The 13,707-nt window shown below is 35.3% G+C and overlaps 1 protein-coding gene across 2 annotated transcripts in view; it reads right to left on the reverse strand.

The window, feature by feature from the left end:
• Positions 1-9,546, reverse strand: part of LOC124373653 (proteasome activator complex subunit 3-like) — a 28,268-nt gene extending 18,722 nt beyond the window's left edge. The window contains exons 1-3 of one of the 2 annotated variants that reach the window (XM_046832004.1): positions 9,428-9,545; positions 5,008-5,156; positions 569-914 (exon numbers count right to left, since the gene is read on the reverse strand). In XM_046832004.1, coding sequence (XP_046687960.1) covers positions 569-914; positions 5,008-5,156; positions 9,428-9,469 — 537 coding nt within the window. In that variant the 5' untranslated portion in view covers positions 9,470-9,545. Of the gene's footprint in view, positions 1-568; positions 915-5,007; positions 5,157-9,427 lie in introns of both variants that reach the window. The other variant, XM_046832005.1, reaches the window with a different exon arrangement.
• Between the last annotated feature and the right edge of the window lie 4,161 nt (positions 9,547-13,707).

Below are 13,707 nucleotides of genomic sequence, written 5' to 3' on the forward strand. Positions count from 1 at the left end.
CCGAATGACACCACAGTAGAAGTACAAGTTAGTTTGCGGTTAACTCGGGTACCTGTACTTTTTGATCCGTGAGTAGGCAGGTGCTTTCCAAACAGACAGTTCATCGGCCGGTGGCGCAACATGGTATCTAATGTTTTATTATTATTTATCTTATAGTATCATTGAAAAACAGTATTTTTAACGCTGTAATCTTATTTTTCAAAGGCGATACTTTTTGCAGTTGGTTGTTCTCTCTCACTTTTGTTACAATTTTGTGAGAGGATTATTAACTAGTGTTGTATTTTCCCAAAATGGGTTGTTTCACAAAATGCAACAAATGTGATCGCAGCTTAAACCCTGATATATTAATTTAAACAAATTGTATACTAAATTTTATTATAATTTACATTCTCTGAGAAGTAGAACAATACATGATTTGAATATAAGTAATATTTTGGTGGTTTAATGTAAAAGTCTTGCATAGTGCTGAAAACAGGTCTTAAAACCTTTAACATAACTCTAGATCTAGGGTTATAAAAGGCCTTTTAGTTTTTTTTCAAACTTAGAGTTGAACTTGTTCGCTACTCACCTTGGAGATGACCTTCGCTCGTGAAGCATAGTACCGAGAAATCTGGTCAAAGAATGCGGCCGCCTCGCTCTCCACCGACTGTATCTCGGCGAGCGTGTCCTCCTGGACTGACACACCAAAGTTGTTCCCATCTTCAATCTTGGGAATGAGGAAGGAGATCCACATCTTGAGCAAGTTTGCATCCTCCACCAGTTGTTTGATGTGAGGTTTCACTGTCTGGATCATGTCGGACAGCAGCTGGTTAGATGGCGCCGTACCGGAGAGAAGCGCCAGCACCTTGGTTCCGCTCACCTCGTTCATACAATTCATCTCCAGCTTGGCCTTCTTGGCCACTGGTTCCAGGTGGCTATCACAGACATCAAACTTTACAATTAACCAAAACTCTGGAACGTGCACAATAACAAGACTTGAGATTACATTACGTCTTGATAAGTCATTTTAAACCTGTCCTTGGCTGACAAAGTCAATGGATTTATTGTGTGATATATCAATTAAAGCTGTGAAAACAATTTCAAAATAAACAGCAAAGAGTTGTGTAGAAAGGGTTATGAAAAGGTTTAGGGATTGCTAACAAACAACAGAGTATTTTTATTTTAAAGGTAGAGACATTTATGAATGTAAGACAGTAAGGACATCTGTATAAAGCTGTTTTGATGGATCCCAAATGACACCAAACAAATTAAAATTTTTTTAAAGACAGCATATTAAAATCACGATGTACAGTTAACGTATTCATGAACATAAAAAACATGCCTAGGACTGTATAAACATAGACCCCTCCTCTACAATTATCATTCTGTATAATTATTCAAGGGTGATCCTTTACTCCAGGATGATTATCATGGTCATCACTGTGAACTCTCTCAAGAAACAAAACATGTCTTACCAAATCTTTGTTTAAGTTTATCATTTTGTTAACGTTTATTCATTATCTGTCTACAGTATTGAGCTATGCTCAAGAAAACATATGAAACATAAAATATCTGATGCAACATAACATCAATTGTAACAAGTCACTTATTAACAAATGGAAACCAAATCTAAATAAAACTATAATAACTTAAAATATTTGAGGCTGAGTAAAGAAACTTTGAATTACATCCTTCTTCACTTGTTTAAAAACTCCTCAACCATGTTTTAGGCCCGGCATAGGAGAGGGGCTCCAGCTAAGGCTAACTGGTTAACTGGGTACTGAAGGTTTCTGTGTCATAGCTGATTTTTATGTTCATATTGGCGTTTATTGAACTTTGTTGAATATTTTATGTACAGGTAGAGAATTTCGTAAGTATGTAGGGAAGCCAAAGTCAGAATTCCAAAAAGCGTTTGCAGGTTTGCCTGTATTTCAGTTGAAATGATATAAAAAAAAAAAATTTTTTGGCTTCTGAAAATTTTATTACAGTCCACCGAGTTTCCCAGAACACAACTACAGTTATATAATATAATTTAGTATACAATTTGTATACACATGATAATGTGCGAGCTGACACTGGCGTAATAGACTTACAAAGCAAGATGATCTCGAACCCACTAGTGCTACATAATCTTTTGACTTCATGGCACTATCCAGCACAATCCCCAAGAACCTTGCTGACAGATTTTAACGACAGAGTTAAAAATGATAAAACAAATATTATACACATTTGTAATCATTAAGTGTAATAATTGTAACTGTAAGTGTAACTGAAAATATTAAGCAAAACTGCCACCAAAACTTAAATTCAAATCCATTGAAAACATGAAATATAAAAGGCAATCTTTAAAAATATATGTAAATGAAGGAATAAACTAACAACTTGAGAAATTCTGTAGCAATGCTACTTAATGCATGTTTTTGTTAAAGTAAAGAATTTGAAAATTGCTCATGATAGATGAAATCTATACTATCTAAGCAGTATCACTGAATCCTTTAAGTTGAAAATTAAATTTAGGGGAGGAAGAGGAAATCACTACAGTACAACCCCGATAAGTCGGCCCCCGTTAACCCGAAGTCCGGCTAACCGGGACCGATATTTCAATTAAAAAATCAGACAAACATTTCAATAATAAAAACGTAATATTTTTTGAGTGGTATAGTATCCGTGAATCGATGTTGCATCAGTATTTGATGGGACTGTACGACAGTGAGTGTGTACTATTTACAGTGTGTACTATACTACATGGGCACACGGCGGGCCGAGTGGCAGTTCATTATCCCGGATTCTCGGAAACAATAACAGACGCGTATTTCCCCAAATCCTCTCCCACGCTACCGCCACGCCTGGCCCCTCCCACGCTAACACCGCCACGCCCTGGCCCCTCAGTACCGTTCCTACCTCGCTCTGCTCGCTTGTGCCCGTGTTGTGTGTGTAGTGTACTGTAATTGTTTGCTTCTGTTCTGCAATCGTGCTTCAGATAGTATGCTTCATTTGTGTTGTGTGTGTTTTGTTTTTATCTACGCGACGGCAACAAAACGTAAACATGTTGTAGTGACAATGGAAAAGAGACTAGAGGCATTAGGTAGGATTGATAAAGGCGAATCTTTAAAAACAATTGCAGCATCTTATGGTATCGGGTACATCTACAGTAATCGGATTAGAAAAAAAATAGGACAAAAATCGAAGAATTTTGTTTCAAGATGATAACTAGAGACAGTTTGGGCAATCGGTGCAAAGCTAAGAAAGCTAAAAACGAGACTCTTGAACGACGCTTTGTTTGTTTTGGTTTTTGTGCGGAAAGGGAACATGGTTTGCCAGTGTCTGGGCCTATCATCAAGAAAAGGCCATCAAGCTGAATAAACAGTTGCTTGATTGTGAACCAAATTTTACTGCGAGTCAAGGATGGTTGGATAGGTGGAAAAAAACGGCATGGTATTCGCCAACTATCTATCACAGGTGAAAAGTCTATCTGGGGACAACAGCACTGCTGATGACTATAAAAACAAGTTTTTGCATTTTTTTAAAGAAGAAAAATTTAACGGCAGATCAAATATATAACGCCGATGAGACGGGTCTGTTTTACAGAATGTTGCCGAGCAAAACTTTGGCCTCAAAAACTGAAAAAGACGCAAAGAGATACAAAAAAAGCAAAGACCGATTGACAATAATGGCCTACAGCAATGCTTTTGGGGGAAGCATAAATTTCCTCTACTCTTAATAGGAAAAGCGAAAAATCTGTGAGCACTGAAAAACGTAAATCGGGATTCCTCTACCAGTTGTCTACAAGTCTCAAAGAAGTGCATGGATGGACAGCAACACTTTTAAAAAAACTGGTTTATTTATTGTTTTGTGCCAGGTGTAACGAAATATTTAAAGATTGTAGGTTGCCAATTAAAGCTGTCCTACTAATTGATAATGCTCCTTCACATCCGTCTGCAGAATGTACTGGTCAGTGGGGGACATTACCGTCAAGTTTTTGCCACCTAATGTAACAGCGCTATTACAGCCCATGGACCAGTGGGTTCTCGAGAAAATCAAGAAGGTTTACAGAAGACAGATGCTAAGCACAATCATTGACAATGAAGGAGAACACGGTGTAGTTGAGATTCTCAAATCATTTAATGTGAAAACTGTAATGTACATGACTGCAGAATCTTGGGTATTTAACAAGTGACTACAATCAGCTTAATTAAATCTTGGAAAAAACTGTGGAAGGGTGTATGTGACTTGCCTGAAAATATAATTCAACCAGTGGGAACTGTAATATGGAAAATGACTCTCCAGACGATGTCCAGCTCCAAAACTTTTAGATATGATTCCAAAATATTGATGGCTGCTCTGAAGTCGATGAAAATGACATTACTCAGTGATTAGGGGCAGGGCAGACAATAACGGAGGCTATGACCCACTTACTGACGAGGAAGAGATCGCGTCGTTTTTTACCTGATGCTAATGAATCAGACGCTGAGGAGGCAGATAGGACATTGAAGATCCAGTGATGAGTCATGGAGATGCAGTGACCAAACTAAACAAACTAATGGTTTATTTCGAGCGGCAGGCAGAAACATCGCCGCTGAATTGCTCAATGTTGAAGAGACTGCGGGATCGCACAGCACACAAGCGGCAGACGACATTGGCACAACCAAAGCTGACTGAGTTTTTTACCAGGAAATGGACAGTTATAAATGTACTGTAAGGATTAATAATAATTAAATGTGCATATGTTTGATGTTTTTACAATTATAATGGAGTTTATCTGTAAGTATACCGTATTTTATTAATTTTTACCTAATTCTCCGGCTAACCCAGATTTTCGTTAACCCGGATCGGCCGCGCGGTCCCGATTAATCCGACTTATCGAGGTTCCACTGTACTAAGATGAAATGTCCAAGAGTTTAACATTAGGTATCAACAGAAAAACAACGCTTAGATATCTTGTTTGGGTTATGATATTAAGCAAAGCACAAATGTTAAACACATGTATTGAGTAACAACCTGTAATTTGTTCACTGACTGGTCACACACCTGTTGTTGAAGGTGATGGGTTCCGGTACAGGAATGTTGAGGTCTTGATGAATCTTGTTCATATCCTTCAGGTTGAATTGTGACGACTCCAGAAACTGGTTCAGTTCCACAATCTTTGCCGGGAACCCTTTCAGGATCAGATTCTCCGCCTTAACACAACACAATGGCTCAGTCATAATGACATCCGACCGCTCGTGCAGCAATTCATTATGCAAATAATCTTGAAGAAACACGGTATGTCTTATATATTCAACAACATTGTCATAGTGCATATTATAATATTTTTTAATGTGAGAAAAAACATTTACACGATAAGCTAATGTACATTTAAATATAACTCCTAATTATCATAATTATAATATTCTAATTTGAATAAATAATAATATGATGATACAAGAAAAACTAAAACAATAGTAATTTTTCAGTTATTTTCTATCTAAACTGAGCAACATAAGTATTAGTACTTTAATTTTAAGCTTACATTTCTGAGTTATATGGTCAGTTATGACAGGATTTCACTAACAAAAATATTAAATGAGTGAAAATATACTTTGGATACGTAAAAGTTACAATTTCCATCTTATTATGTTTAAGAACTGAAATGCCAAGACAACTAAGCAAAAGCAAAGTTGTCAGGACAGTAGCTTTTCACTATGGTAAAGTGTGAACGTACTTGTAAGACAACATTACCAACAACTGTGTTTGTGATATGCTGCGTAGTGTTAAACCGCTCATTTGGAAAAAAACATTGGTGTATGAAAAATGCTCATACAATTTTATACAGCACTGAAATACATAATGCATCTCAAAAACAAATAAAGGATCACTTCTTATCTTTACATATAACAATCTCGTGTCACAAATGTTCTTTTAAACTAATCTCCAAACCCACGGAACCGATTTCAATGAAAATTTTTTAGTCATGAATGAATTGTTTGGTCCAACTTAAAGATAGGGTAGTTTTATCTCAATTTTTAATTGCAAATTTCAGATTTTAATTTTTTTAATTGATCAACTGTTCTGTACGATGTAACTTTGACTATAAATTGAAAATCCGTTTTAAAACACATCTTAGTTGTCTTTTGATAGAAGAAGGCTTCCCTGACCTGAGTATGTATATATATAATCTTTCAAAACGTGTGTGTTTATGGCCATTGTAATTTACTCTTGTCTTTGCATTTTTTGTTCTATGGTTGATTTTGCCTTGTTTCCCTATTAAAAAAATATATATATATATTAATCAAGGCAAAATTTGCCTTGTTTCCCAATTAAAATATATATATTATATATATATATATATATATATAAATATATATATATATATTAATCAAGGCAAAATCAACCATGGAACAAAAAATGCAAAGACAAGAGTAAATTACAATGGCCATAAGCACACACGTTTTGAAACATTTTCTTGATCGTGGTAACAAGGCAAATTAAACATTGGCGTTGGAAATACAATTAATTTGAAAGAGAAGTGCTTATACACGTCAAAGCATACAAAAGTGTGGGCAAAGCCACAGCAAAGTAAAAATAATAGACATTTTTATTTTAAGAGTTTATGTCTGAATGGTTCTATAAATTAATATAATGTTGATATGTCTATATAAAAAATGGTAAGTTTCGTCACTCTTATGGGTTCCTTCCAGACCATCTTTCAAGAACAATACTTGCAATACATCTGTGTGGTTGGATCAACTTATCTAAGAATCTAAGGGGTGCTAAGATATCTATCCTATCAGATAGTCAAAGGGGTCTGGGGCTGTCTAATACTGGGTGGCGCAAAAAGGAATGGTCGGATTTGAACTGCGTAGTACCAGTGGAAGGTGAGGAGGGGGGACCACTGCTGGCCGTCTGCAAGTCGGCCATTACACCCAGTTTGCCACGAGATGGCGCAGTGGACGGTCGAGCATCGTGTTTTTGCCGTAGAACAGTTTTTCAGAAATAATGAATCTTTTATTACTGTTCAACGATTGTTTCGACAACGTTTTGGTGTAGCGCGTGATGAACCCATTCCAGATCGCAGATCCATATCACGTTGGGTGACTGCATTCCGGACAACAGGGTCTGTCATGAGTGGTAAATCTACTGGGCGTCCACGTACGGCAGTTACTCCACAGAATATTGAGAATGTTAGAGCGTCAGTGCTTCACAGTCTGCGTCGTTCCACCAGGCGTCGTGCTCAAACTTTAGGCCTCAGCCGTCGTTCGTTTGCAGCGCATTTTAAGCCGTGAGTTACAGTTTCACCCATACAAAATTATGATCACGGCAAAAGCTCTATGATCGTGATTTTGAGCACCGAAGACGATTTTGTGAAACAATGTTGGACATTTTGTACTCTAATAATGATGTTGTGCTTTTAATGTCAGATGAAGCCCATTTCCATTTAGACGGCTAGTCAACAAACAAAACTGTAGGTATTGGGCAGCAACTCCCAGAGAATTGCACCAAAAAGCCTCTTCATAGTGCTAAAGTAACAGTATGGTGTGGAATGTCCAAAATTGGGGATTGTTCGTCCTTATTTTTTTTGAGGAGAACAACGCTACAGTCACTGTGAACTCGGAACGTTACGTTAACATGCTACGCAGCTTTTTGGGGCCGAAACTGCTAGAGTTACTTGTAAATCGAGATCGAATTTGGTTTCAACAGGACGGGGCCACGGCCCACACAGCCAATGACTCCATGTGTGTCTTAAGGCGGATGTTCCCCCACCACATCATCTCGCGTTTTGGAGATGTCCACTGGCCCCGCTAGATCACCTAACCTCTCAGCCTGTGATTTTTTTCTTTTGGGGATACCTAAAGTCAAAAGTCTAACGTAAACAAGCCCCGAAACTTAATTGATCTGAAGGAGGCAATCAGTGCGGAAATTATGGCAATTCAAGAAGAAACTGTAGTGAATGTGATGGAAAATTTCAAGGAAAGACTTGTGGAATGCATCACCGAGGAAGGACACCATCTTCCGGAAGTTATTTTCCGTACATGAATTTTGGAGGTTATTTCTTGTAATTGGGATGCCTGGGAGCATTTAGTTAACGTAATTGAATAAAATTAATTTGTAAAAAATGATGAGTTATAGTTATTTAAAATCCGACCATCTTTTTGCGCCACCCAGTATTACTTAAAGCCCTGGCTAACCACAACAATACCACTCTGATGTGGGTGGCAGGGCAAGAGGGATTTGAAGGAAAGAAGACAGCGGAGAGATTGGCGAGACCTAAATCTCATACTAGTAGGCTCGGAACAAGTTTGTGGCTTGGCTACATGTTAAGTCAGGAACAATGTCACAAAATGGATGCTGTGGAAACTTTTCTCTACTACAAAGGTCTTCAGACCTAAGACAAGCGAAAGCAGTCATAGACTCACAATAGATAGACATTGAAGCAATTCTTGGGCTCAGCAAACTGGACATCAGAGTGTTCTCTAGTCTTATGACAGGACATTACCTGCTAACTATCACCTGTTTATTAAGATGGGTGTCTCCGGTTCAGAGATATGTTGTTCCTGCAGGAGTCCTGGGGAGACTGATATACATATCATTTATGACTGCAAAGCGATTGCCCTTTTTACGTGGGGAAACCTGTACTTGAGTCGCTTGTGTCGATGAGAATTATCAACACCTTATCCAGAAAAGTGGACGTTCACCTCAGTGGTATTTTTTCACTTAACATGGACCCAAGACCAAGACCACTAATTTTAAGGTTAGAAAGCTTATCTCTTGGTTTCTTTATTTTGCAATGGAAGCCATCAAGATATTGGTTGGAAATAAAAAAATATATAATTATTCTATTATTAAGCTGGTAACATAAGTGACATGTTAAGTTTGACATTTGCTTGACAACTTTACACAAAACGTCTAATAAACTTGTCTATAACACACTGTAATTCAATTTGCACAATTACTAAAAATGATGTCTTTCCTCCAATAATGGTTACAAGGAACGGCAGGTTCTTGTCTAAATATTTTTTTCTCCATCAAAAAGGGATGTTCATACTAGTCATTAACGAACTGGACACACTGAAGGACTTAAAATAATCTATCAGAATTTTTTAAATGTCATTATTGTTTATTAATAAATATTATTTTTAAATTAAACTTATTAAAAGTGGTGGTTGTTCAGTAAATTCCAGAAAATAATTCTATTTTGCTTATAAAAATAATACCTAGCGCTGAAAACGGATAGATTTGGGCTAGTGACTTATCAAGTAGTGTGGACAACATTTTGAGAATAAATAATAAACTTTAAGTCAGACAGTTGCATTCTAACATATTTCTTCTCTAATATAATTCAAAAGTTTTAATTTTATTTTAAAATGTTGACACAGTTTTCACCCTGGTATGTCGAACTTGGAGAATCACCAAAATCTGAAACTTAATAACTAAAAATTACCATACAAATATATTTAAACTTCAAACTCACCTTTGTCATGAGGTTGTCTTTGTATTGCTGTACCTGGAACATTACATATCGTCAAATTTATTTGGTTAAAATGAAACTTTCACAGAGATTCTGTTCGTTAACTTATTTATGATAATAATTACAAATATAAGTAATACAGTGACGTGATTAATACAATGTTTTGCGTTGCAGCCTCATCTACAAAGCCTGTAATGACTATAAGACTCATTGTTTATACGCAGCTTTTTAGGATATGCAAATGTATCTAGTTTATTTTAATTATTAGTTCGGTTAATATCAAATGCAGAATGTGTTCCTTTAATTAAAACTTTTTTAATGGTTGTATTGATTGATTTATAATCATACCTTTATTTATATCTTTCAGAAAACTCTCACAGCGCTCAATCTGTCCCGGGCATTACCAACAATTATTCCGAATTTGCCAGTCAATTACTAAGCGTCTCAGAAAAATTGTATTCCATTCATTCCACATACATCTTTATAGAATAACTTGAACATAAGACAGCTTGTAGCATAAATCACAACGAACCTATTTAGATGTGTTTATAAAATATGTGTGCTTTTTTGTCAGTTATAATTTCTACAAGCCGTGTTAAATAGCACAGATATTATATACATAAACTTTGAAGCAGGGAGGGGGTTGTTTTGTGCTCAGGAGGTGATATTTTTATTAAGTGATATTTTCCTGAAGTGCTACCATAAAAACAATTAATTGTGAAAGGCAAAAAAAAGTTAAATATATAGCTATATAATTTTTTAAAAGTATAAACTAATAAATCTTTCATATAAAGTAATTTACTAAATTATGTCACCAACCCTTTTTATATATATATATATATATATATATATATATATATATATATATATATATATATATATACATACATGTTTAATCGGAGTTATTCAATGGTATCTATTGGGTATGAGTAAACTAATGTTTTTAAATGTCCCCAAAGGTAAAAATCCAAAGGATTTAAGTCCGGTGATCTTGCTGGCCATGAAACTGGTCCACCTCGGCCTATCCATTGATTTGTGAAACTCTTTTAGGTGTCCACGAATTTAGATACAATAGATACCATTGAAGAACTCCGATTAAACATTTCTATTGGAATAGAAACCATTAAGCAGACACGTGGAGTTTTTGAACCGGTCCGAACCTCAATGAGAAGACGCCTGAAAGTGTGAATTTTGAACAACGGAGGTCATTTTGAGCATCATCTTTATTCTTCCGGTGAGACTTAAAGCGATTGTAGATATGTTTATTGTATTTAAAAATAAATTTTTGAACTAAAAATATGTTTGTTTTTCATCAGCTGTTACCAATCAGATACTCATTATTATAAGACAGCAAAAGTTTGCTGTGTAGTGTAATACGTAAGGAGTCAATTTCATAACTTTTTTAAACATTTAGTTAACTTTGCTTATTATGGTTGTTTTCAGAATTACATTTTCTACAATCTGTAGTAGAAAAAAAAACCATTTGTTTATTGGTCATTTAACAATGTTATTGGACATCAAACATTTATGACGGTATTTTTGTTATTAGATTTTTGGCAAATTACATACTTTTTCTCAAAAACTGTTCACACTAAAACCTCTAGAATGGTTTTATTTGATTTTCAGGTGATTTTCCTTATAAATCCACCTTATTTGAGTTGAAAAGTAAGAACAAAACATTTCAGAATCACTAAATTTCACCAGGTGAACTGAAAAACAAAGCAAAATCTTTCGCCAGCCATTACTCATTAATGGAGCGTTTCCGGACCTACCATTATTTAACATTTTTTTCTTATTTTTAGCTCTACAATCACCTCTTAAAATATTTTACCATATTTCTGACTCACCCTGTATATATTTCAACATATAATAGAAACAATAACACGATTTTTCCAATATTTATCTTACTTTAAGAAAAAAAAGCATTTTATAAACGGAGAAAGACAGTAACAATGAAACAAATTGTAAATACCCAAAAGACCAAACATAATTTTTTACTTGTTCTTTGTTTTTAAGAATAAATATTGTTACTAATTTCAATGTAAGGCTCAAATGGTTGCGTTTCAATCCTTGTTTGCTCAACACTTCACCAAAGCATCAAAAATGTTGTATAAAGCTCCAAAACTAAAAATTTGGGTAAATACCCAATGTATGTTTATACAGGGTGATTCATGAAGTTCTCCCCCCACTTCTACAGCACATTGTACTAGTAAAAATAATGAAAAAAATGTTATATAAACATAGGTCCGAAAACGCTTCGTTAGCGAGTTACAGCTAGCGAAAGATTTCGCCTGAAATTCCTGGGTAAAGAGTAAAATAAAGCCATACTGAACTTTTGGAAAGGTTAATTAAGTAAGAAATATCGTGGATTCTTATGTATTTTTACCTGATTAAAGCTAATAAAATAGGTTTCAGAACTGTACCTGTAGTAGTTTTTTGAGGGATTCAGGGTTTAAATGCAAAAAATTGGGGCACGAAACAATGTTTTTTTTAAGTTTGATGTACAATGACTTTGTTAAATTGGTAATAAAATACATAAAATCAACAAACATTAATTGTAGAGAATTTAATTCTGAGAAAATTGATATTAATCAAAGTCTGAAATAAAACAGAAATAAGTACCAAAAAATCAATTTTATTCAGTATAATACATTACTAGCTGTAAAGAAATACCGTACGGTATTTAGTTAAAATAAAACAAAAACAAAATGTTTGTTCCTTAATGATGATATAAATTGAGAAAACAAGATTAACTGTTAAATAAATTTGTTTGTAAATAAAAATATCATGTTTTATTACGTTGTATATTTTTTTTTTAATAAAAATTTACATCAAATGTTCGAAAATAAATGAAGCAAACATTTTCCCATTATTGTTTACTAATCACATCGAAATGCAGTTTTTTGTTTTATTAATTTTATTAAGTTGGTAACACACGAATAACAGCTGATCAACAATGGTATTCTGTACTGTTACGTTAGAACTGTGTATTAGTGGTGTTTTGCAAGCTACAGCAGGAGATGGGTTCTGAAATTTTTCTGTGAATCGTGTTATTAAATGCAATTTTTCTGTGAGTTATAATTCGATTGTTTATTCAGCGAAAAAAATGCCTTACTTATTTACATCAGAGGAATACGCTGATATGGTTTTTATTTTGGGTTACTGTAATGGTAATGCTAGAGCTGCTGTAGAAGAATATGAACTACGTTACCCTAATAGGAGGATTCCAGATACCAAAAACAATTTCAGGAACTTTTTGTACTCTTCGGGGAAACAGGATCACTACCAAGTACTAGAACCAATTATGAACGAGCTGGTCCAACTTGATGATGATATTGTTATTAATGCTGTTCATCGCAGTCCAGGTGTAAGTACACGACGTATTTCTAGGCGGATAGGAGTTTCGCAGTCAACGGTGTGGAGGTCACTTAATCGAAACAAATTTTAATCCGTTTCATAAACAAAAAAGGTTCAACACATCTACAGCTAGGGGATGGTCCGCTTCGCTTGGAGTTTTGCAACTTTTTGAATATTAATAATCAACTCTACAAGCGTATTTTGTTTACGGATGAGGCACAATTCACTCGGGATGGTGTCAATAACTTGCACAATGAACACTCATGGGCAGAAGAAAATCCACATGAGGTAGTGGAACAGAACTTTCAACACCGATTTAGCGTCAACGTCTGGTGTGGCCTTTTGCACAATCGGCTGATTGGACCTTTCAATAATTACCTGGACGCCTAAATGCTGAGTTCTATTTGCATTTCCTTCAAGAAAAGTTGCCGCAGCTGTTAGAGAATGTTCCTTTACATCTCAAGACAAAATTTGTACTTCCAGCATGACGGGAAGCACCCACCCCACTTTTCACGTGCCCGTTTCTGCTTACTTAAATCATCAATTTCCCTGGACACTGGAATTGGTCGTGGGGTGGAGGGCCTCACCTTGGCCACCAAGATCACCAGATCTATCTCCATTGGATTTATTGCATCTGGGGATGGATGAAAGACATTGTATACAAGACAAAAGTGAATTCTCGTGATGAATTAATTGCCCGTCATTATGGATTCGGCTGTGCAGATATAGGGAAGTCCTGAAAAATTAAGAAACGCAATAAAAGCAATACACAAAACGTGCTGCAAAATGTATTGATAATGATGGCCTCATTTTCCGAACATCTATTATAAAAAAGGTGCGTACGGTTGGCCCAACCTGATTAATTTTGCTTAAAACTAGTAATGTATTATACTAAATAAAATTTGATTTTTTTGGTACTTATTTCT

This window comes from Homalodisca vitripennis, unplaced genomic scaffold, assembly GCF_021130785.1.
Source record: "Homalodisca vitripennis isolate AUS2020 unplaced genomic scaffold, UT_GWSS_2.1 ScUCBcl_6065;HRSCAF=13102, whole genome shotgun sequence".
Classification (NCBI taxonomy): domain Eukaryota; kingdom Metazoa; phylum Arthropoda; class Insecta; order Hemiptera; family Cicadellidae; genus Homalodisca; species Homalodisca vitripennis.